The sequence below is a fragment of the Hyla sarda genome, chromosome 13 (assembly GCF_029499605.1).
Source record: "Hyla sarda isolate aHylSar1 chromosome 13, aHylSar1.hap1, whole genome shotgun sequence".
NCBI classification, from domain to species: Eukaryota; Metazoa; Chordata; class Amphibia; order Anura; family Hylidae; genus Hyla; species Hyla sarda.
Genome location: NC_079201.1, coordinates 11,939,486 through 11,964,944, shown reverse-complemented (window position 1 = coordinate 11,964,944; position 25,459 = coordinate 11,939,486). Strand labels below are relative to the sequence as shown.

Here is a 25,459-nt window from a genome sequence, read left to right as displayed (position 1 = left end):
GCTGACACCTGATGCCCGTATCAGGAACTGTCCAGAGCAGGAGAAAATCCCCATAGCAAACCTACGCTACTCTGGACAGTTCCTGACACGGACAGAGAGCACTGTGGACAAGACAAAAAAAAAAAGAAATTCAAACAGAAAAGAATTTCCTCTGTAGCATACAGCCGCTAAAAAGTACTGGAAGGATAAAGATTTTTTTAATAGAAGCAATTTACAAATCGGTTTGACTTTCAGCCACCAGATGATTTAAAAAAAATAAAAATAAATAATAATAATAATGTTTTCCAGAGTGCCCCTTTAAGGCCATGTACACACACTGTAAGAAAAATGTGTTGTTTTTCAGCAGTAAACTGCTTAAAACTAAACAAAATGTTTGCTTTATGGCTGTGTTTTTAGCCACAGACAGCTGTAAACAAAAAATGCTTTTTTCTCTATGTGTGAATGGGGTCATAGTCCTAATCTGCTTCTCCGAGCAGCTGAAATGCCCTTAAATATCCTGCCCCTCTCTTCTGAACCGATGCTTTCTCACCTCAACGTCAGTCCCTGAGGAATTCAACTTGATCCACTTGACTGCACACGTACGCCCCCTATGATCTCCGTACTGAACCACGCCATATATGCTTGGATCCTGCAAAGCGTGTGCTGGAAGGGAATCAAACATAAGCCTTAGTAAGGAGTTTTGTAGCCATTACAAATCGAACAGAAGTAAAAAAAAAAAAAAAACGAAAAAAAAAAAAAAAACAACAACATTTCTAGGTTTTAGTTCACAGACCTCTTTTATCCACCACGAAATCTCCCGGACAGAACTCATTGTTGTCTAAATGCTGAATAGGGAGCAGCTCATTGGAGCGAATGTTGGTTTCTACGGTTCCGTCTTGCCATAAGACGTCTGCTGTGGTCACAGTGGTGATGATTTCAACAGCCACCCTGCAAGGGAAGAAGAATGGGGTTAGTTAAAGGGATACTCCGGCGGAAAACTTGATTTTTTTTTTTTTAAACAGATTTGTAAATTACTTCTATTACAAAAATCTTAATCCTTACAGTACTTCTTAGCAGCTGCATACTACAGAGGAAATTCTTTTCTTGTTGGATTTCTTTTCTGTCACGACCACAGTGTTCTCTGCTGACACCTCTGTCCATGTCAGGAACTTTCCAGAGCAGGAGAAAATCCCCATAGCAAACATATGCAGCTCTGGACAGTTCCTAAAATGGACAGAGGTGTCAGCAGAGAGCACTGTGGTCGTGACAGAAAAGAAAATATTTTCCTCGGTAGTATACAGCAACGGATAAGTACTGGAAGGATTAAGAATTTTTATTAGTAGTAATTTACTAATCTGTTTAACTTTCTGGCACCAGTTGATTTAAAAAAAAAAAAAAAAAGAAAAGAAAATTCCACCGAGTACCCCTTTAAAAGGGATATTCCAGGATTTTTTTTAAATTTGACTATACTACAGGGGCTGTAAAGTTAGTGTAGTTCATAATATAGTGTCTGTACTTGTGTGTGACGGTTTTCTCAATTCTTTTGCGGTTTTCACCCGATTATTTTTAAACAGCATATAAACTGACTATCTCAGACTTTTCCCAGGTTGCAATGCGGCCGAGACCTGAAAGCCCTAGTCAACTGATGACAGGGAGCCTGTCTGCTTCAATGGGTGGAGGGATCGCTTGGTGGGAGAGAGATCAATCTGCAACTAATGCAACAGCTGTAGGCACCCTGATTGAAAACCACAGATCTTTTGAATGGATGCAGCTAATTTATGTTTCAATAGGGGGTGTGGCTGATGTGTGGGAGGGAGTAAAATGGAATTATGGGATTTGTAGGCAAAAGAAGAAAACTCAAACAGGAAATACCAGTTCACAAAAAGCTAGCCACAGTGTTATGGTAATCTCACAACATTTAGACCCAAGACAAGCACAGATCCTTCCTAATCATGTCCATTACTGCCTGCCAGGTACGTTCTAAAATCACCTTATGGTGGAGAACCCCTTTAATTTGTGGTACAGCAGATCGAGGAAAGTCATCTAGGTGCAACAACTGTTATCCCCAACCCCCTTTACAAACCTGTCCCCGGCTTTAAATTCTCTGTACACCTTGCTCTTCTTTTTCTTTTTGTGCTTTCTCTTCAGGTTCCGTATGGAGAGCGGAATACTCTTCTTACGTCCAGGCCCGCTGCCACTTTTTGAGGAGGTTGTTGAACTCGCAGATGAGGTGACGGAACAAGTGTCATCGGTGTCTTCTGCTGCCTCATCGTCGGCGTCCTGCTCCCCGGGCTGAAGCGGCAGATCCTGAAACATCTCACGGACATTTCCCAGCAACTGATCCTGCGTAGGACATTCTTCAGAATTTGGGGTTTTCCTTGGTTCCTTATCCCCCTCATCTCGCGGGGCACCTTTCAGTACATTCTCGCCGAGTTCGGCATTAAAGTTTTTTTTAAGTAGCTCCGCTGAATTGCTTGGCTCCTGTGCACATTGGATAATCTTCATGATTTGCTTCTCCCGCAACCTTTCTGTTTGCTGCAAATAGGATCAAAGAGAATATAATGTTACATTTCATAACACATTATGTTAGGGGTATTGACCCAAACACAACAGCCTACATGGAAGCTGGTAACGTGACCCGCTCTTCTCAGGTTCTTCATTCATTCAACCAAAGGCCCAGCTGGATGTACTAGACATGAAATTGCTATAAAAATATATATGTTTATATAGCGGTAAATGAGGCCGAGCTTACACAACAGCTAATCTGAACCGAAGAGCTGTAAATGGCAGCAAAAGACGGCATGTGATTTGATCAAATGATCAGACGGGAGGTGGATCTCAGTACGTAACATCCGCTTTGTATAATTTAAAGGGTTATTCCAGCCTTATACATCTTATCCCCTATCCAAAGAACAGAGGATAAGATGTATGATTGTGGTGGGTCCTGCCGCTGGGATCCCCATGATCTTGGTGCAGCCCACGCCCCTCTATTCATGTCTGTGTGTTTTTTTTTTGTGTTTTTTTTTTTACACTTTATTGGACTTTTAGGAGGAATCACTAGATTCCTCATACAGATCAATAGAGTTCTATTGAGCTCCATTGATCTGTGTGCTCTGCGATCCATTGATAGATCTTGGCTGGACTAGGCTCTATCAATAACAGAGCCACGGACACCAGGGAACAGAGGTAACCCTCCCGCTACCTCTATAGTGGATGACACCTGGCACCAAACCCCCCCCCCCCTCCCCCCACTGGACCACCAGGGAGCATTCACATGTCCCTTTCGATACAGCTGTCCGCTTTGACAGCGGCGATCTAAAGGGTTAATAGCCAGGTGCGGCGATCGCAGCATGCTGGCTTTTAGCGGTGGCCCCAGGTTACTGAGAACAGCCGATTAGAGCGGGCAGGAGTTGGGAGCCCCCTCCGTACAGAATGCAGAGCGCTGCCCCGAAGCAGGGCTAAGGGCCGGAAAAATTCACCTGCCCAGCACCCAGAACTGCATGTCCCGGGAGTCGGGCGATAGGAATTCCATATCCCTGTATATATAAACACACACAATACTATCTATCTCTAAAGTAGTCCGTCAACATACGATGGTAATCTGTTCCAAATGAACCATCGTATGTTGAGGGATCCGTGCAATGTAAAGTTTAGGAGGTAATACTCATGTGTCCCTGCCGCTCCGGACCGTCACCGCTGCCCTGGATGTCGCCATCCATCGCTGTCGCTGTGTCCCCGGGGTGGCTCCGGAACGTCTCTGCTGCCCGGGATCCTCGCTCTCCGTCGCCGCCATCACATCGCTACACAAGCCGCTCCTATTGGATGACGGGACGGCGTGCGCGACCACGTGATGGCGTTGAAGGAGAGCGCCGGCGTAGCAGGGGACCCCGAAGAGGATGCTCCGGAGCCCCGAGGACAGGTAGGAGACCATCACCGGGGCACACGGGGCACCGTAAACGGCTATCCGGTGGTAGCTGGAGCAGTCTGCGCTGCCGGATAGCCGTTTATGCGATGGCCCCGACATACATGCGATGGCCTCCGAGAGGCCATCGTATCTTGAAACGATCGTATGTCAGGGCCATCGTAGGTCGGGGGGGGCCACTGTATATATAAATTACAATGTAATGTACATTAACATTTGAACAATAACCCTTTTCCCTTTTGGCCGTACCTTTTTTGAACCAGTCACCTCCCCAAGAAGACAATTCTTCTCCAAGCTTTCACATAAGATTTTAGTGGGTTCCACCATGGTTGGAAAGATGTACAGACAACGCTCCCCCAACTGGCGCTGCGTGTGGTCAAAGGAGCCGAGCCTCTTCACCCTGGTGCGAAATTAAAGATAGGAATGAAACAAAGGGCTTGTGTTACAAGGGGTTGTCCATCACTTAATATGAGGAGGCGTTGGGGGAGGGGGTAAAAAAAATGTCTGGTGTCTCTACAATACCAAGGCCACATAGAATGATATATAAACACCGCACTCCCTGTAAAAACACTGCAAGAAAACCGAGAAAATCCAAGTGATTCCAGATCCATAGTGATGTCCATAGCCTTATCAATATGATCCATATGTCACATCGATGGATTCTCCTAAATCAAGGGGTTGGTTCTATCTTTGACTAGAGCAGTGTTTTCCCAACCAGGGTCCCTCCAGCTGTTGCAAAACTACAACACCCAGCATGCCCGGACAGCCGTTGGCTGTCCGGGCATGCTGGGAGTTGTAGTTTTGCAACAGCTGGAGGCACCCTGGTTGGGAAAACACTGCTCTAGCCTGTAAATACTGTAGTATAAAGAGAAAGGCGCCTTGTGCGTTACCCTAATAACACAGAAACAGAGTCCCACAATAAGTGGGAATAGATGAGAGGTCTATAGGATGGCCGCTCACCTAGAGCGTATGGATATACGCATATAACCTCAACCGAGGTAATGCTTGGAGTTGGATCCTGTACCAGGCAGCAGGTCTCAGGAAGGACTACATGAGTTCCTGTATTGGGATCGGTGCAGGTAAGGAAAAAAAAGGTGACCTTAAAAGTGGGCGCTCTGATGTCCATTAGAAGAAGTCACGACCAGGTCATGGAAATAAGATGAAGTTGCATTTTATTTAGGAATAAAACATGGAATATGACGCGTTTCAGGGTGTACAAACCCCTTCTTCAGATACAGCAAAATCCTCTGGGGTTTGACTTTGCTGTATCTGAAGAAGGGGTTGGTACACCCCGAAACACGTCATATTCCATGTTTTATTCCTAAATAAAACTACAACTTCATCTTATTTCCATGACCTGGTCGTGACTTCTTCTAATGGACACCTAAGCACCTGCTTTTAAGGTCACTTTTTTCCCTTACCTGCACCTAGCCTGTAAGGGGGAAGTGTGTGATCACTCAAAATCCCCTCATCTTTTAAGAACAGGGTCCCGATGGGATGGACTATATGCAAACTGAGTGCGTGCACACTGTCCAGAACAGGAGAGGTTTGCTATGGGAATTTGGACAGTTCCTGACACGGACAGAGGTGTCAGCAGAGAGCACTGTGGTCAGACTGGAAAGAACTAGACAACTTCCTGTGGTGCACACAGCAGCTAATAAAAATCGTAATCCTTCCAGTATTTATCAGCTGCTGTATGCTCCACAGGAAGTTGCGTAGTTCTTTCCAGTCTGACCACAGCGCTCTCTGCTGACACCTCTGTCCGTGTCAGGAACTGTCCAGAGCAGACAGAAAAGAAATTCAAAAAGAAAAGTATTTCCTTTGTAGTATACAGCTGCTAATATGTACTGGAAGGATAAAGATTTTTTTAATAGAAGTAATTTAACAGTTGAATAAAATAAATAAATTGTTTCAGAGTACCACTTTAACAAGGAGGCATTTACTGAATCATAACATAGAACACAGATTCAGAGGCGTTACATAAGGTGAGAAGTGAGACATTTAAATGCAAAGATTGCGAGCAAGAAGTTAAGGTATTATGCCAAACATCACACGTCAATGGGAGAGCAAGTAGGAAAGCACACGGGGAGGGGGAGGGCTGTAATTCGCCATATACTGCAAGTAGTATATAGAACGGAGGAATAAACGCACGTAAGGATCAGTTACATCAACGTTATAAACTGCAGACGTATCAATGGGGAATCATGACATCCAGATGGAATATACAGCAGTCGCTTACTCACTTGTGCAAGTTTTCTTGAGTTATAACAGAGGATGGAGGGTCCATAGAATCTGTACCCCCAAGACAAAAGCTTTTTGTAATCCAGGTTACTCTCAGCTCTGTTACTTGCACCTGGATAGAGCACAACAGGATAGGGTCAGAAGGTGAATTGCGGACGGGTGTGATGGGGCGGGGGACGTTAGTAAGCAGTGATGCAGGTACAGAGCATGCAGCACAAGTCTATGAGGAGGTGTAGGTGGCGGACATGACAGTATGAGGAGAACGCCAGAAAGGAAAAAAAACACAGTACTCACCTCTTCAACGCCTACGCGGAATTTGCTCTTGGCGCTCAGCACCGGTTTCACGCCGGAAAGCCACTGAACGTTTGAAAAAACTTTGGATGGACCAATAAGCACTTGGCCCGGGTAGAAGCCATAAGAGTCATCAAAAAACAGGCCCTGCGAGTGAACAAAACAACGGCATAAACGTATGGATAGGCAGGTCTTGTATTCAACCTCTCATGTTAATTGTGTTTAATGTGCCCCATCATGATAAACCACCCCCGGCCTTTATTTTTATTATTTTTTAGTTTTCTACCTTGATATCGTTCTGTATTTTCTGCTCAGTCTCAGTCAGATTCACAGACTGGGAAGGGGCGTTCCCCAGCAGGTGTGACATCATCTGAAGCCATACAGGGGAGAACTTTCTCCCTCACTCTGCTACACAGCCCAGAGCAGTTCAGTGTGAGATTAGCTATGATTGGATAAGGCTGCGCGCACACCCTCAGCACGCCAGACTGCATTTCCTGATTTTTGACTTCTATTAGGCCAGCAGGAGTCCAAAGTCTGTGCAAGAGGTGGGGGGAAATGTGCTCTGGACAAGTAGGAGGACACCTAGTGGCAGCTTTTTTTAAACACATTAAACATAGAAAACTTTTTTTTTAAAACCAAGTATAACTCCCATACGGGGCCCTCAGCTCTTTGTGGAAATAGCACGGCCGACACACCACTGAATACATCTATGGGAGAGGCGGAGCGCTGCATTCAGCATTCTCCGCCTCTGCCATAAAGATGTACTGAGGGAACATGTCGGCCGCCTGTCGGCCGCCTGTCGGACCCCCCCCCCCCCCCCCGCGATCTGAAACTTATTCCCTACATTTAGGATAGGAGATAAGTTTTCATATCCCGGAGTACTCCTTTAATAACAGCTGCAAATGTACTTGTGTATATAAAAAATAAAAACATTTACAATAATAATAATAATAATAAATAAATAGTAATAAAAGAGGCACTATAATAAAACAAGTAAATGCTCTACAACAGGAGACATCCATAGTTACCGAGTCACTGGCGTGGGGACAGACATCGTACAGTTTAGAAGCATCTTCTGTGCCCATAGAGCACCTGTAATAAAAGAACAAACAGACGTCTTGTGAGGAGGGGATACGGTGGCAAGGACAGCAACAAGTACCCCGCATTGCAGGGGCAAATATCTTTCATTACAGGTGCACGTACCTGGCTCCATTAGAAAGCTTTAGGATAACTTGGTTTTTAAGGTCATAGACTTTGCCCAGCCAGCAGTCATAGGCAATGTAATCTCCATACATGATGGGCTACAAAAAAATACAAAATGTGAAGTTTGAAAGGTGTCCCCGCCGGCCCATAAGTAGTCCCCTGGGCAGGGAGCTATACTTAGTCCCGTCTCTCCGGGTGATTCGACAGCCCTAGTCATCGCTCTGCTGCCTACACAGACGGAGCAAAGCAGAAATGCAGGCCGTGCCCGGGCTGTCAATCATGCCGAGTGGGCATGATTACAGCTGCAGCAGAAGGGACCACTAGAGGATGGCTCCCCGCCCTGGGGACTACTTACAGGCCGATCCATTATATACGTTAAATCCTTAAACTGGAATACCCCTTTACATAGTCATCCAGTGGTCTCACCCATATGTGCTGCAGGTCCTTGCTGTTGACTGGATTCAGAAAACAGGACGTCCCTACGACTTTCACCATGCAGTCTATGTTCACGTCGATGACTGTGCCACACTGACTGTCCTGCGATGGAAAGAGAAACCATAATCTCCTAAATAACCAGAATATCCTCGAAAAGTAGAAGAGAAGACGTGGCAATGCATTAACAGTTACCTTTGAACTCATGCGATGTACAACATCCCGGGGCACCAAGGACCGGTCCTCCAGTTTAAGCTGCGGGATAGAAAAAAAAAAATAGATATTATTGAGGAATTTTCAGGGATGACCCTTAAAAAAAAAAAAACTCTCATTAACTTGTTAAATGTTATAATCCTCCCAGGTCACGGCCCCCATCATGATAAACCCCCCCCCCCCCCCCCCTGCCTTTATTTTTATTACTTGTTAGTTTTCTACCTTGATATTGCTCAGTATTTTCTGCTCAGTCTCAGTCAGAATCACAGACTGGGAAGGGGCGTTCCCCAGCAGGTGTGACATCATCAGAAGACATACAGGGGAGAACTTCCTCCCTCACTCTGCTCCACACAGCCCAGAGCAGTTCAGTGTGAGATGAGCTATGATTGGATAAGGCTGCACACACCCCTATCAGCACTCCAGACTGCATTTCTTGATTTTGGACTTCTGCCAGGCCAGCAGGAGTCCACAGTTTGTGCAAGAGATGGGGGGGGGGGGGGGGGATGTGCTCTGGACAAGTAGGGAGACACCTAGTGGCAGCTTTTTTAAACACAAATAAACCTTTTTTTATTTTTATTTTTTTTTAACAAAGTACATTAGAAAGATTTATTATTTACCATAAGGAGGGCAATAGCAAAAATTAGTTTTTAAGAGAGTGCCCATTTAAGTAGTCACGATGAGCCTTCACTACTTAATGGAGAAGTCCCATTTTATACCGTTTTTGATATTTCCAGTTTTTGTCATTACCTTATGGTTTGCAGAAGCCTAACCTATGGACAGTGATGGTGACAATGGAGAGGACATTGCTATTATAGCCCTTTGAACCTTTAAAAGTTTTGTCCCCTACGAAAGAGGCCACTGGATGAACTGGGAACTGCAGAAAAGGCAACTAAGCAGCCCCCTCCAGTATTGAGATCTGTGAGGGTCCCAGTAGTTGGACCCACCCAGATCATAAACATAATGGCATCTCCTAGTTACATTCCATACTTTAAGACAGATCTGACATGCCAATAGCAACAAAAGTATTTTAACCTCGTAATGACCTCTGATACGGCCATTGAATATAGCAGTGTTTCCCAACCAGGCTGCCTCCAGCTGTTGCAAGACTACAACTCCCAGCATGCCCGGACAGCCAACGGCTGTCCGGGCATGGTGGGAGTTGTAGTTTTGCAACAGCTGGAGGCACCCTGGTTGGGAAACACTAGCCCAGAGAATGTCACACATTGCCTAGAGCAGTTTTTCACAAACAGGGTGCCCCCAGCTGTTGCCAAAGACTGTCCAGGCATGGTGGGAGTTGTAGTTTTGCAACAGCTGGAGGCACCCTGATTGGGAAACACTGGCCCAGAGAATGTCACATATTGCCTAGAGCAGTTTTTGCACAAACAGGGTGCCTCCAGCTGTTGCCAAAGACTGTCCGGGCATGGTGGGAGTTGTAGTTTTGCAACAGCTGGAGGTACCCTGGTTGGGAAACACTGAATTGTCATCTACTGATTTACGATCAGCAGTAGGTATGTCCTACATTACCCGGGAGATTATATATATTATATACACATACATATATACATACACACACACACACACTAGCCATTAGGCTGTAATGTTTTGTGCAGATACGAGTGGCCTTATTCCAGATTTATCTGAACATATTGTCCCCGGGGAGCTCTTCCCTAGTGCTGTTCGTATGGTAACCTCTATGGAGGCCGGAGGCACTGACAATACCACAGTCACCCACTATTGTGGCCAATAACACAGACCGTGGGGTTTTTTCGGGGGCCTATAACAAAAGGGGAGCCGTTCTCCATTCTCCGGCTGGTTCTCTCTAGAACTGCTGACTGCATCAGTAATAGAGTCAATTCCTATAGTGTGAAAGTATTAGCGCTGCCGTAGCTGAACAGTCGGGCTTCCTGCCAGAACACTCCTAGGATACAATGCAGACAGACTGCATCAGATGAGAGAGGGATCTAGTCATGTGACCGGACCGCAGCAGAGACAACTCAATCCACCACATGTACCAACAAGCCCTACAAAACCTACCTTGTAATAGAGACAGGAAATACAAGAACAATAAATAAATGTAACCTGTTAGTATAGGGCTGCATCTTAGTGGGGCTGTATACACAGATTGTTTTATTTATTTAGGTAGATGATTATTATTATTATAATATTTAATTTTTACATTTTTTTATTTTGTGGTGTTAAAACACAAAAAGAAACAAATAATAAAAATAAAAAAATTAACTAAATACCTATATAAATAAAACAATCTATTTAGGTATTTATTTAGGTCTTAATAAAATAAATAAATATTATTAATAATTATTATTTATTATTATTTTTATATATTTTTTACATTTATTTTGTGTTTTTTTTCTTTAAACACCACAAAATAAAAATATTTTTTTTAAAAAAATATATAATAAAAAAATTAAAATAAATAAATACAATAAATAAATACAATCTATGTATAAAGCCCCACTAAGATGCAGCCCTATACTTACAGGTTACATTAATTATTTATTTTTTATTTATTATTGAAAAAAATAATAATAATCATTGCTGAACATGAAGGTTTGTATGTCCCTGTTTGGGGGTGTAATGAATATATTGCCCCTATGTACAATGCACGTTTGGTGATATTTAGAGCCATTAGCATAAACAACAAGGATAGAACAGGTAATGTACCTTGCGGATTTTAGGGGTACCTGTCGTATCAGAAAAACATAATATACAGTAATATGTACAGGTCATGCAGATTCTTTTTATGTGTCTAGCTTCTGTATTTGACTCCTAAATCCCTCTGTTCTGCTGCTCACTCATTCTGACATCCACTGCTCAGGAAGGGGCGTGTCCTAGGCCGTCGCTGAGCCAGCCCCCACTCGCCATGCATTCACTTCCTCTCTGAGTATTCTGTGCTGGGTCTCTTCATCCAATCACTGCAGGCTGCTCTGTAACCCCCTCCTCTCTGTTTTCATGCTGCAGTCTGATAGGACAGGAGTGAGCACAGAGGAGTGTTAGTCCCGCCCTCACTTCCTGGACTGTGTCTCTGCCTGTGCTTCAGCTTGGATAAAAATTATGCTACAACCGGACAGCATTATGTTCTGGATGCTATGGGGACCCCTAGTGGTCTTTTTTATAAGCCATGATTTCTATATAAAGGAGATACTTTTTTATGAAGTCTATTAGAAAGGTTAATGTTTTGCCAAGATGTACAACATAGAAAGTTTTTGATACTGACAGTGTGCAAGTGTGCATTTAAATCTCATGTTGTCCAAAGATTGGAAAAGCAGTGTTTCCCAATCCGTGTGCCTACAACTGTTGCAAAACTACAACTCCCAGCATTCCCGGAAAGCCTATAAATCCTGATCTCATGGAGATAGCAGCAGCAGTATACAGATAGAACTGGAGGGGAGGTGTATAACTATTATAAATCCTGATTGCATACAGATAGCAGCAGTATACAGATAGAGCTGAAGGGGGAGGTGTATAACTACTATATATCCTGATCCTATAGGGATAGCAGCAGCAGTAAACAGAGCTGGGAGAGAGGTTTATAACTACTATATATCCTGATCCCATAGAGATAACAGCAGCAGTATACAGATAGAGCTGGAGGGGAGGGGTAAAACTACTATATATCCTGATCCCATAGAGATAGCAGCATTATACAGATATAGCTAGATATAGCTGGAGGGGAGGTGAATAACTACTATATATCTTGATCCCATAGAGATAGCAGCAGCAGTATACAGATAGAGCTGGAGGGGAGGTTTATAACAACAACATATCCTGATCCCATAGAGATATGGGATGGGGCTGGGAGTTATTAGGCTATGGTGTCCTCCTGTAGTTCACAGGAAGTCAGCTGACCCAGATCTTGACTTCCTTTTGACACATTAAGCCAAGTTAGTGTCTGAGGGTCAGACTGGTGATCACATGACCAGATTGGTGTAATGCAACATGCAAAAATGCAGCTGTGCATCAACAGATGGCGCTGTATGACTAATGATGGTGAGCGTGCATGATACGGGCAAACAAGTTCATAACCTGGGGTACAGTGTAGGGATCGACCAATATATATTTTTTTTATTTTTAGGGCCGATACGATAATCTGTGGCCTTTCAGGCCGATAACTTATACCGATATTCCGGTATAAGTTATCGGCTATTTCTCCACCCCCCAAGAAGCCGCTGCAGATCATTGATTTAAAGCGGGCGCTTTAAATCAATGATCTGCAGCGGCTTTGGCTGAATCAGAGACCACTGCCGCCACCTGCCTCTCTCCCTCTGCCTGTCCGGGGTCCTCCCAACCACCGCCGCTGCCCCCCAGCCATCCCCCCTACCCCCGCACCGCAGCTGCCCCCTAGCCATCCCCCCTACCCCCGCACCGCAATCCCCCCCCACCGCACACCACCGCTGCCCCATTGCCTCCCCTATCCCCGGTTTTATAATTACCTGTTCCCGGGGTCTGGGGTCTGCGCTACATCAGGCTCCCGTCATGAGCTGTCACTGTGCGCACTGACGGTGACGTCACGTTGAGGACGTCACTTCGCAGCGCACAGCGTAATGCAGGACGCAGCAGGAGCCAGAAGTAGCGCGGGCCCCAGACCCCGGGAACAGGTAATTATAAAACCGGGGATATGGGAGGCAATGGGGAGGAGTGCGGTGGGGGGGCGGCGTGCGGTGGGACATTATCGGATTATCGGCAAGGTAATTGCCGATACAAATAACGTCAAAAATCGTGAGTATAGTCCGATAATATCGGCCAAACCGATAATCGGTCGATCCCTAGTACAGTGAAGCGACGCAGGACAAGGAGCCCCGTGCCATTAGGAAACACACGTAGCACCCACCAGTTTATTGTGCACCCGTTCCGTATTGGGATGGGCGCACATTGAAGGGAGTTCAAATGAAGATGCTTGGGGGGGGGGGGGGTCCATTGCTCGGAGCCCGGCGATAAGCTGCTGTAGCTGCAGGATTAAATGGTTTATTTTAATGCCACGTCACTGTGGGAAAAACGAAGCAATGCCAGGCGCCCACTGAAATCAATGGGAGGGCATCGATTTGTGTGACTGCCTGCAGTATTCTAGAGCATTGTTTCCCAACCAGGGTGCCTCCAGCTGTTGCAAAACTACAACTCCCAGGATGCCCGGACCCAATTATTCGTCCTGTCAAATCCCGCATAATAGATGGAAACCCAGTGACAGGCAGCAGACCGACCTGTGAGTCAAGTCCCAAAAGTGAACCTAGGAGTATCTGCCCCCGTGTACATATCCCAAAGCAGTGTTTCCCAACCAGGGTGCCTCCAGCTGTTGCATAACTACAACTCCCAGCATGCCCGGACAGCCAAAGGCTGTCCGGGCATGCCGGGAGTTGTAGTTTTGCAACAGCTGGAGGCACCCTGGTTGGGAAACACTGCTCTAGAGGTGTGGACAAGGATACATGGAATAGATATGTCTGTACCTGAGAACTAAGACCACTACAGATGCCATATACCCCCTATAACTATCTGACGTCCCCTCATCCTAGATCTAGGGAACAAAGGCAGTCAGGTGGCACTAAACTCAGGCCAGGACTTCAGTAGTGCAGCCTAATGTACACCGAGCATTACATGAAAGATGAGAAATAAAGCCCCAATAAAAAGAAACTATTGAGCTGTTAAAGGGGTATTCTAGAGATTTCTGTTTTCTACTTAAAGGGATTGTCCAGTGAAGGCTAAGGTTTTAGTTCCCCTGAGAACCCTTTAAATTTTATTGTGCCCCAAGATAGTAGGTGGAGCCACCCGCACAGTGTATAGTGGTTTTCTAAGTCTCTATACACACCCTAGGCAGCAGCAGCAGCATGGAGGAAATTAAAGGGGTACTCAGACCCTAGACATCTTATCCCCTATACAAAGGATACGGGATAAGATGTCTGATCGAGGGGGTTCAGCAGCAGGGACCCCTGTGATCTCTGAAGCACCCGCCGTTTGTTTAGAATGCTGGGGGCGGGGTGATGCCCCCCCCTCAATGCAAGTCTATTGGAGGGGGCATGCAAGTCTATGGAAGCTGCCACGCCCCCTCCCATAGACTTGCATTGAGGGGGGGTGGCATCACAACTAGTGCTGGGCGGTATACCGGTTCATACCGAATGTATTACTGTACTACAAATAACGTTGCCCGGGCTGCACAAATAAACAAAATAAACTTTAACTCACCTGCCTACGTTCCCCCGTTGGTCCAAATTCCAGCCATCACCGGCCTCACCTGCTTCCTGGGGATGGGAACGTCACAGAGCCGCCAGCCCATCCCCTCCTCACACGACAGTGCGCTCAGCCCATCCCCTCCTCACACGACAGTGCGCTCAGCCCATCCCCTCCTCACACGACAGTGCGCTCAGCCCATCCCCTCCTCACACGACAGTGCGCTCAGCCCATCCCCTCCTCACACGACAGTGCGCTCAGCCCATCCCCTCCTCACACGACAGTGCGCTCAGCCCATCCCCTCCTCACACGACAGTGCGCTCAGCCCATCCCCTCCTCACACGACAGTGCGCTCAGCCCATCCCCTCCTCACACGACAGTGCGCTCAGCCCATCCCCTCCTCACACGACAGTGCGCTCAGCCCATCCCCTCCTCACACGACAGTGCGCTCAGCCCATCCCCTCCTCACACGACAGTGCGCTCAGCCCATCCCCTCCTCACACGACAGTGCGCTCAGCCCATCCCCTCCTCACACGACAGTGCGCTCAGCCCATCCCCTCCTCACACGACAGTGCGCTCAGCCCATCCCCTCCTCACACGACAGTGCGCTCAGCCCATCCCCTCCTCACACGACAGTGCGCTCAGCCCATCCCCTCCTCACACGACAGTGCGCTCAGCCCATCCCCTCCTCACACGACAGTGCGCTCAGCCCATCCCCTCCTCACACGACAGTGCGCTCAGCCCATCCCCTCCTCACACGACAGTGCGCTCAGCCCATCCCCTCCTCACACGACAGTGCGCTCAGCCCATCCCCTCCTCACACGACAGTGCGCTCAGCCCATCCCCTCCTCACACGACAGTGCGCTCAGCCCATCCCCTCCTCACACGACAGTGCGCTCAGCCCATCCCCTCCTCACACGACAGTGCGCTCAGCCCATCCCCTCCTCACACGACAGTGCGCTCAGCCCATCCCCTCCTCACACGACAGTGCGCTCAGCCCATCCCCTCCTCACACGACAGTGCGCTCAGCCCATCCCCTCCTCACACGACAGTGCGCTCAGCCCATCCCCTCCTCACACGACAGTGCGCTCAGCCCATCCCCTCCTCACACGACAGTGCGCTCAGCCCATCCCCTCCTCACACGACAGTGCGCTCAGCCCATCCCCTCCTCACACGACAGTGCGCTCAGCCCATCCCCTCCTCACACGACAGTGCGCTCAGCCCATCCCCTCCTCACACGACAGTGCGCTCAGCCCATCCCCTCCTCACACGACAGTGCGCTCAGCCCATCCCCTCCTCACACGACAGTGCGCTCAGCCCATCCCCTCCTCACACGACAGTGCGCTCAGCCCATCCCCTCCTCACACGACAGTGCGCTCAGCCCATCCCCTCCTCACACGACAGTGCGCTCAGCCCATCCCCTCCTCACACGACAGTGCGCTCAGCCCATCCCCTCCTCACACGACAGTGCGCTCAGCCCATCCCCTCCTCACACGACAGTGCGCTCAGCCCATCCCCTCCTCACACGACAGTGCGCTCAGCCCATCCCCTCCTCACACGACAGTGCGCTCAGCCCATCCCCTCCTCACACGACAGTGCGCTCAGCCCATCCCCTCCTCACACGACAGTGCGCTCAGCCCATCCCCTCCTCACACGACAGTGCGCTCAGCCCATCCCCTCCTCACACGACAGTGCGCTCAGCCCATCCCCTCCTCACACGACAGTGCGCTCAGCCCATCCCCTCCTCACACGACAGTGCGCTCAGCCCATCCCCTCCTCACACGACAGTGCGCTCAGCCCATCCCCTCCTCACACGACAGTGCGCTCAGCCCATCCCCTCCTCACACGACAGTGCGCTCAGCCCATCCCCTCCTCACACGACAGTGCGCTCAGCCCATCCCCTCCTCACACGACAGTGCGCTCAGCCCATCCCCTCCTCACACGACAGTGCGCTCAGCCCATCCCCTCCTCACACGACAGTGCGCTCAGCCCATCCCCTCCTCACACGACAGTGCGCTCAGCCCATCCCCTCCTCACACGACAGTGCGCTCAGCCCATCCCCTCCTCACACGACAGTGCGCTCAGCCCATCCCCTCCTCACACGACAGTGCGCTCAGCCCATCCCCTCCTCACACGACAGTGCGCTCAGCCCATCCCCTCCTCACACGACAGTGCGCTCAGCCCATCCCCTCCTCACACGACAGTGCGCTCAGCCCATCACCTCCTCACACGACAGTGCGCTCAGCCCATCACCTCCTCACACGACAGTGCGCTCAGCCCATCACCTCCTCACACGACAGTGCGCTCAGCCCATCCCCTCCTCACACGACAGTGCGCTCAGCCCATCCCCTCCTCACACGACAGTGCGCTCAGCCCATCCCCTCCTCACACGACAGTGCGCTCAGCCCATCCCCTCCTCACACGACAGTGCGCTCAGCCCATCCCCTCCTCACACGACAGTGCGCTCAGCCCATCCCCTCCTCACACGACAGTGCGCTCAGCCCATCCCCTCCTCACACGACAGTGCGCTCAGCCCATCCCCTCCTCACACGACAGTGCGCTCAGCCCATCCCCTCCTCACACGACAGTGCGCTCAGCCCATCCCCTCCTCACACGACAGTGCGCTCAGCCCATCCCCTCCTCACACGACAGTGCGCTCAGCCCATCCCCTCCTCACACGACAGTGCGCTCAGCCCATCCCCTCCTCACACGACAGTGCGCTCAGCCCATCACCTCCTTACACGACAGTGCGCTCAGCCCATCACCTCCTCACACGACAGTGCGCTCAGCCCATCCCCTCCTCACACGACAGTGCGCTCAGCCCATCACCTCCTTACACGACAGTGCGCTCAGCCCATCACCTCCTCACACGACAGTGCGCTCAGCCCATCACCTCCTTACACGACAGTGCGCTCAGCCCATCACCTCCTTACACGACAGTGCGCTCAGCCCATCACCGGCCGATGATAGGCTGGCGGCTCTGTGACTTTCCCGTCCCAAGGAAACAGCAAGAGGATCGCAGCACAGGACATGACAGTGAAGACGGTACCAGAGAAATTGGGGAACATAGGCAGGCGAGTTAAAGTTCATTTGGTTTATTTTTGCAGCCCGGGCAACGTTATTTGTAGTACAGTACAGATTTCTAGCGCCAGCGGCCCACAACTCACAGGAGGAGGAGCGCTTGCGGGTGACATGATGTGGGGACAGCACTGACAATTCATTTGGGGGGGGGAGTGTTGGGAGAGAAGCAGCGCCCAGGTCACATGGATGGGGGGGGGGGGGGCGGGGAATACCGTTAAATACCGTGGAACCGCCATCACTTACAAAAATAAAGTGATACACGTTTTTGTTCATACCGCCCAGCTCAAATGACGACCCCCGCATCAAGCGTTCAGGACATAATGTTCCGAACGCTGGGGAAGCCGAGTACCCCTAAAGAACAGTAGTGACCAGTCTTAGCTATTAAAGGGGTACTGCACTGGAAAACTTTTTATTTATTTTTTTTATTTTTAAATCAACTGGTGCCAGAAAGTTTAACAGGTTTGTAAATGACTTCTAATAAAAAAATCTTAATCCTTCCAGTATACTGCACAGGAAGTTGTGTAGTTCTTTTCTGTCTGACCACAGTGCTCTCTGCTGACACATCTGTCCATGTCGGGAACTGTCCGGAGCAGGAACAAATCCCCATAGCAAACCTATGCTACTCTGGAAAGAGGTGTCAGCAGAGAGCACTGGTCAGACTGGAAAGATCTACACAACTTCCTCTGGCGTATACAGCAGCTCATAATTCCTGGAAGGATTAAGATTTTTTCATAGAAGTAATTTACAAATCTGTATAACTTTTTGGCACCAGTTGATTTAAAAATACCCCTTTAAGGCTACATTCACGCGGTAGAACGTCCGAACGATATTACGCAGGATTATTCTGCTGAGAAATTGGGCTGCAGCAGAGTCCTATTGATTTTAATGGGATTCTGCTGCACCTTGCACACGGCGGAATTTCTGCAACATCGTTTCTGCTGTGGAAATCCCGTTTCCAGGGTCGGCAGAAAGAATATTATAGAAAGTATTTCCGAGCGGTCCTAGTGCCCACCAGATCATTCAGAACATTTTTCGGCCATGTAAATTTAGCCTTAGGGAGGAACACTGTGCGAACTGGACTGTCGTCAATAGTAACGGCCCGGTCCGCAGGGTCCTAGCATCAGACCCCCCCCCCCCCCCACACACACACACACCTTTAGTGAATAAGCTTAGAAGTGCAAAACGTATCTAACCATATAAACCATATAAAAGTGTATAAACCCTCCATGTGAACGATGTCATAAGAGGTCACCGATAAGGACAGACGAGCGCGCGGTCAGGCCGGAGATGATGCCTCCTCTTATTGATGTGGCTTCCGCACACTGCAATTTGCCGTTTCCCCCCCCCCCCCCACCACCACCCCATCTGTTAACCGTTTCACGGCCATACCGGCTGCCAAACACAAGAGTCATCCCCTTACACTGCCAAAACACACACTATAGTATCACCGCCTAACACTACACACGATCCGCGTCACATGACCGATGAGTCTCCTCCATCTGTCACAGCGCCATAAAGAACAGGGTATGTGTGTGACACCCCCCCCCCCCCCCATTCGTATCTGCCACATGTTTTACATAGAGCATCCAAATTCAGAAGCCAAAAGGTTGACATTTAGTAGCCGGCCCCGGGGGATTACACGCTCCCAGATAATTGCCTCTGAAAGCCGCGGCGAGTGTCACCGGCAGACGGGCTCCCTGCTGCTTCCAGTATGGCGGCATTTTATTTATTTTTTTCCTAAACCCAAGATAATAAAAAAAAGCGATAACTTCAGATAGATAACCTGATGGTGAGTCTGCAGAATGTGAACTAGACGGACAGGGCTCTCGGGCCCTAATGGAAATAAGTGACGTCAATTTTTGCTATATGGTGGATGTTCCCAGAAGGCTCCGGGCAAGGGGCAAATAACTGGGAAGAGGAGGATCCAATGAAGACTACAGTATCCTGCACCGGCATAGGAATCGGACCTTCCATATAGGTTAGCCTTCACTAGTGGTCTCCAAATCGTGGACCTCCTGGTGTTGCAAAAAAACTACAACTTCCAGCATGCATTGCCGGCTCTACATTGTATAAATGCTGAAGAGGAACACAAAGTTAAGAAGAGAATGTTTAACAATTGATATTATTTGTAGCCCTAAAGTCACACACCCGTTACCCTACAGTGTTTCCTAACCAGGGTGCCTCCAGATGTTGCAAAACTACAACTCCCAGCATGCCTGGACAGCCTTTGGCTGTCCAGGCATGCTGGAAGTTGCAGTTTTGCAACAGCTGGAGGCCACCGTGCTAGATTACATAGATACGTTAATCTGATGAGTTAATCTGCTAGGGGAGGACATAGCTGCCTGTAACCAAACGCCAACCAGGCATGCTGGAAGTTGCAGTTTTGTAACACCTGGGAGGTCGACCATTTGGAGACTTAGGTTCTACAGGGGACATGTCACCTTGTCTTCTTAATCAGCTAGATGCAGTCATTCTGCAACATCTGGAGGGCCACAGTTTGAAGACCACCGCCCTACACTATAAACATGGGACCCACCTACTCAGAGCAACAATGGTCACACTCTTAGATACCCCAATATCCAGACCTGTACCCCAATACCATATCTGATCACTCACATGCTGACTGCTATCCTTTAGCGCAGACTCTTTATGATCCAGGGGAAGGAACCCCAACCTTAGCCTCTAAAGCTGTTGCAAAACTACAACTACCAGCATGCCCACACAGGCTTTGGCCTTGGTTTGCAACAGGTGTAAAGGCGCAGGTTGGGAGGGGGGGGGGGGGAGGATCACCCATTTAGGGTGGCAGACGCACAGTAGATTTTCTTTGCGGATTTTGACTTGCCAACTTCTAAGACGTGGAAAAACCTGCCACGTGTGAATGTACAATCCCGTTCCCAGTATTGTTCAGACCGGAAATGACATTAGCAGGTCACATAACCACAAGTTTACAAAGACACAATGACTACTGGCAGGATTATCACATTCCGCGGGGTTTCCCAATTAAAAGCAGGTTCACACGTACAGGATCTGCTGCTGACTTTGCTACCCGTCAATTTTGGTGGGTAGTAAATTCAGCTGCAGAAAATAGGTAGCAGATTCTGCACCTGTGAACGTACCATGAAGGGAACCTGTTTTACCCTATTTGGTTGCTCACACTTAGGGCCTTTAAAAGTGTCACTTCCTTCAATGTCCCTGATATGGCATGTAATTGGCGGATTACACAGAAGAACTCTGATTCAGTCACACGCCATGCGCCAACATCGGGGCAGATTCGTGGCCAAAAAGTAGTCACCTCAGTTTACTCGTGATAACCCCTCGGCATGTGTGACTGATGGGCAAGTAGTTTTCTATGTCACTGAAGTGTCAGGTCATTGCTGCACTTGCATGTAATAGCCTCAAAAAACATAGTGTGAAGAAGAGAATGCCCCAGGACACTTACGCTGCCACCCAGGCTGTACGACCATGCTGGGAGATTTAGTATTGCAACAGCTGGAGGCACCCTGGTTGGAAAACACTGCTTCAGTGGCTGCAGAAAATGACATAAAAAACTTCTTACCATCCCTCACGCATGCTAAATAGGCAAACAGAGGGGACTAGTTTTGGCCATATATCTGCCCCCACGTAGTTATAGGTACACAGCGCGCAACAAATCTATTCTGTACCAGGGGCATGGGAGGAGCGATTATTTAAAGCCCCATAGCTGTTGTCTTATAGGGTAAAACCTAGTGGCAGGTTCCCTTTAACTTCAATAGGGAAGTCAAAATCTGCATTGTAGCTACCACATGTGAACATACCCCCTCATGATCCCAGTGATGCCGAGACTTCAGGTCATGTGATCATGTTATCAGATTAGACAATGATCAACACCTATTTATAAGATAATTCGCTAGCCATACATATTAATACGGTCTTTCACTGTACAGTTCTGAATACGCGCCGTGTGACAGTCCCTCCGAATGTTCCTTGAATGCATTGTTGTTATATTCGGCGCAATCTTCTGTTAACAACACTGCGGTGCTTTACAGTGAACGTGCGAGAGCACAGCCTTGGCGGGGCCAGGTCAAGCGGTTCTGCGGGCCTTATACAGCCCTTGACCGGGACACTCCCAATCCCTCACTTTACGGTATGTACACAGGTGGTGAAAACACTGCTGATCTGGAGGAGATTTTCCAATTTAAAGGAGTACTCCAGTGCGTTTTTTATTTTTATTTAATTTTTTAACCCTATGTGACCGGGCTGCCAAGCTAAACAAAACAAACTTTAACTCACCTTCCTACGCTCCCCAATTGCACTGATAACAATGTCCAGTTCTCCGGTCCCCGACTTCTTCGACTTCCTGTAAGTCGAAGAGCCACGTGGCGCTTAGCGTATCACTGGCCGTTTGGCAGCCCGGGCACATAGGGTTAAAAAAAACAAAAAGAAAACGCGCCGGAGTACTCCTTTGCACATTGGACACCAATGGATCCGGAGAGATCCTATTGACCTCAAGAGGGTCCATCTGGGGTCTACAAATTCATGCTGGAGGCACATTGGTTGGGAAGGTCTGCTCAAAGTTGGCTTATACGCTGTAGATTTTCCCAATTTAGGATAGGGTAACGTGTGTCAGGGCTTTCATTGCCGATTCTGTTCGAGGCTGAACACCTACAGATCCCAAAAGATCCTACTGACTAGGGTTGCAATTAATGATTATTGTCATAATGGATTAGTCGGTTGATTATTTCTTGATTAATCTGATAAATTTAAAACAACACCGGATTAGGGGGACCAGGGAAGAGTTCATGTGTGTATGGGAGAAATTGGGGACTGTATTGTAAAGAGTTAACAGGGGAAAAGAGAGGGGACAGCACCTAAAGGTTTAAGAGGGGAAAACGCCCCTCAATGCAAGTCTATGGGAGGGGGCGTGACGGCCGTCATGCCCCCTCCCATAGACTTGCATTGAAGGGGCGTGGTCGTGATGTCATGAGGGGCATGGTCGACCCCCACATTGCGAAAACGGCGTTCAGAACATTTACTTCCGAACGCTGGCCAGTGGAGTACCCTTTTCACTTCACAGACCTTGGCCGTCCTGCCTTCACCAAGATGATCTGTCACTACAGGGAGGATGGAGTAGGGAGCTATGGGCAGGTGGCGGACTGGGCGGCTCCGGCGAGGTCAGGACCCAAGGCTTCTTGTGACCAGAGGCGTTGAGAACAAGGAGTCGCTGCTCACAAGTAGCGTTGGCATTGGCTTCCGGTCAGCACTCCAGGCCGTGGTCCCGGTGCTGAAGACAGGCCAAACATGTCGCTAGTCTGCAGAGTCTTCAAAAAGGTACTCCGAGGCACCGGAGGGGACCACGTAGGGGCAGACTGAGGGGCTAAGAGCCAGGGAAAGAGGTAGTGGCAGTAAGTATACTATTGGTTACTAGGCCACGCCCCCTAACGACCCACACATTCATAACAGAAATAGTGGACATCAATTTCCATTATCTATTTTAATCGCTAAATCGTTGCAGCCAAACTACGGGGTCTGTCTTTTTTTTAATTGTCCATAAATTTAGCAGGGCAACTGCACCACTCTTCCTCTGCACAGTTTTTGGATAAATCTCCCCCATACAATCCCAGTGATACTGAGACTGGGGCATGTCATGTGATCACAATTAGACACATTGATCACTGGTAGGGCAAGTACCCAGATGGTGAATACGCTGCGGATTTTCCCCATAAGGACAAGGTTTTACATTAAAGACTTCCATCGCAGATTCAGTTTGGGGAACAGAAAACTGAGCTCGCTGGTCTGTTGCCTATTGCAGGGTTTCCGTATGTTGTGCAGGATTTGCCTGGATTAAAAATTACGCACAGATCCGTCACATCCCCCCGGATGTATCGCCAATTCTAATGTGAATTGGGGAATTGAAATCCCTCTGGTAAAAACAAATCTGCAGAGTATCCCCCACATGTGAACACAACACTATGATCGCAGGGATGTCGAGACTAAAGCAGGTCATGTGATCACGATTAGTCACACTGATCACTTCTAGGATATGTATACAGAGGACGGACATGCTGTAGATTTCCCACATTAGGACTAGCTTCACATTTAGGAGAGATTACGTTTACGGACAGAAAACTGAGCTCGCCGCTCTGTTACCTATCACTGGGTTTCCGTCTATTGTGCAGGATTTCCCTGGACAAAAAATAAAATAAAAATACGGACAGATCCATTGGATTCCCCAAATGTAGGTACAATTCAAATGTGTACCCATAGGGAATTCAACCCCCCCTGCCAAAAAATAAATAAAAATAAAATATCTGCAGTGTATCCACCAGTTGTGAACACAATCTTATGATTCCAGTGATGCAGAGACTGGAGCAGGTCATGTGATCACGATTAGACACATCGATCATGGCTTGGACTATTCCTTTAGGACAGTGTTTCCCAATCAGGGTGCCTCCAGCTGTTGCAAAACTACAACTCCCAGCATGCCCGGACAGCCAAAGGCTGTCCGGGCATGCTGGGAGTTGTAGTTCTGCAACAGCTGGAGGTACCCTGGTTCGGAAACACTGCTTTAGGATATGTACACAGGGGCAGATACTCCTAGGTTCACTTTGGGGACTTGAATCGCCGGTCGGTCTGTTGCCTGTCACTGGGTTTCCGTCTTTTGTGCAGGATTCGACAGGACAAACATTTATGGACACATCCCCCTTTGGATGTAGTTCCAATTTCGATGTGAACCCGTAAGGAATTCACCCCCCCCCCCTGCCAAATAAATAAAAATCTGCAGTGTATCCACCATGTGTCAACACAATCTTATGATCCCAGTGATGCAGCGACAGGAGCAGGTCATGTGATCACAATTAGACACATGAATCATGGATTGGACTGCTCCTTTAGGACAGTGTTTCCCAATAAGGATGCCTCCAGCTGTTGCAAACCTACAACTCCCAGCCAAAGGCTGTCCGGGCATGCTGGGAGTTGTAGTTCCGCAACAGCTGGAGGCACCCTGGTTGGGAAACACCGCTTTAGGATACATACACAGGGGCAGATACTCCTAGGTTCCCTTTTGAGACTTCGATCGCAGATCGGTCTGTTGCTTAACACCGAGTTTCCGTCTATTGTGCAGGAATCGACAGGACAAACATCTATGGACACATCCCCCTTTGGATGTAGTTCCAATTTCAATGTGAACCCATAAGGAATTCACCCCCCCCCCCCCCTGCCAAAAAAAAATAAATAAATCTGCAGTGTATCTAACAAATGTGAACACAATCTTATGATTCCAGTGATGCAGAGAGTGGAGCAGGTCATGTGATCACGATTAGACACATCGATCATGGCTTGGACTATTCCTTTAGGACAGTGTTTCCCAACCAGGGAGCCTCCAGCCGTTGCATAACTACAACTCCCAGCATGCCCGGACAGCCAAAGGCTGTACACAGGGGCAAATACTCCTAGGTTCACTTTGGGGACTTGAATCGCCGATCGGTCTGTTGACTGTCACTGGGTTTCCGTCTTTTGTGCGGGATTTGATAGGACAAAATTAAAAATAATAATCTGTAGTGTATCCACCAGGTGTGAACACAATCTTACAATCCCAGTGATGCAGAGACAGGAACAGGTCATGTGATCACGATTAGACATCGATCATGGCTTGGACTGGTCCTTCAGGACAGTGTTTCCCAACCAGGATGCCTCCAGCTGTTGAAAAACTACAACTCCCAGTATGACCGGACATGCTGGGAGTTGTAGTTCTGCAACAGCTGGAGGCACCCTGGTTGGGAAACACTGCTTTAGGATATGTACACGGGGTGGATACTCCTAGGTTCACTTTTGGGACTTGAATCGCCGGTCGGTCTGCTGACTGTCACTGGGTTTCCGTCTTTTGTGCGGGATTTGACAGGACATAAAAAAAATAATAATCTGCAGTGTATCCACCAGGTGTGA

At 48.3% G+C, this 25,459-nt stretch overlaps 1 protein-coding gene across 2 annotated transcripts in view; it reads right to left on the bottom strand.

Moving 5' to 3' along the window:
• The window catches only part of UBE2O (ubiquitin conjugating enzyme E2 O), a 47,775-nt gene that overhangs the window by 21,014 nt on the left and 1,302 nt on the right, over positions 1–25,459 (bottom strand). For both annotated transcript variants that reach the window (XR_008849518.1, XM_056549859.1), the window contains exons 2-11: positions 8,264–8,323; positions 8,063–8,173; positions 7,637–7,734; positions 7,462–7,525; positions 6,437–6,580; positions 6,145–6,254; positions 4,151–4,301; positions 2,063–2,514; positions 773–927; positions 530–642 (exon numbers count right to left, since the gene is read on the bottom strand). Coding sequence is in view for 1 of the 2 variants with exons in the window: in XM_056549859.1 (XP_056405834.1) it covers positions 530–642; positions 773–927; positions 2,063–2,514; positions 4,151–4,301; positions 6,145–6,254; positions 6,437–6,580; positions 7,462–7,525; positions 7,637–7,734; positions 8,063–8,173; positions 8,264–8,323 (1,458 nt within the window). In the remaining variant the exon portion in view is untranslated. The remainder of the gene's footprint in view (positions 1–529; positions 643–772; positions 928–2,062; positions 2,515–4,150; positions 4,302–6,144; positions 6,255–6,436; positions 6,581–7,461; positions 7,526–7,636; positions 7,735–8,062; positions 8,174–8,263; positions 8,324–25,459) is intronic.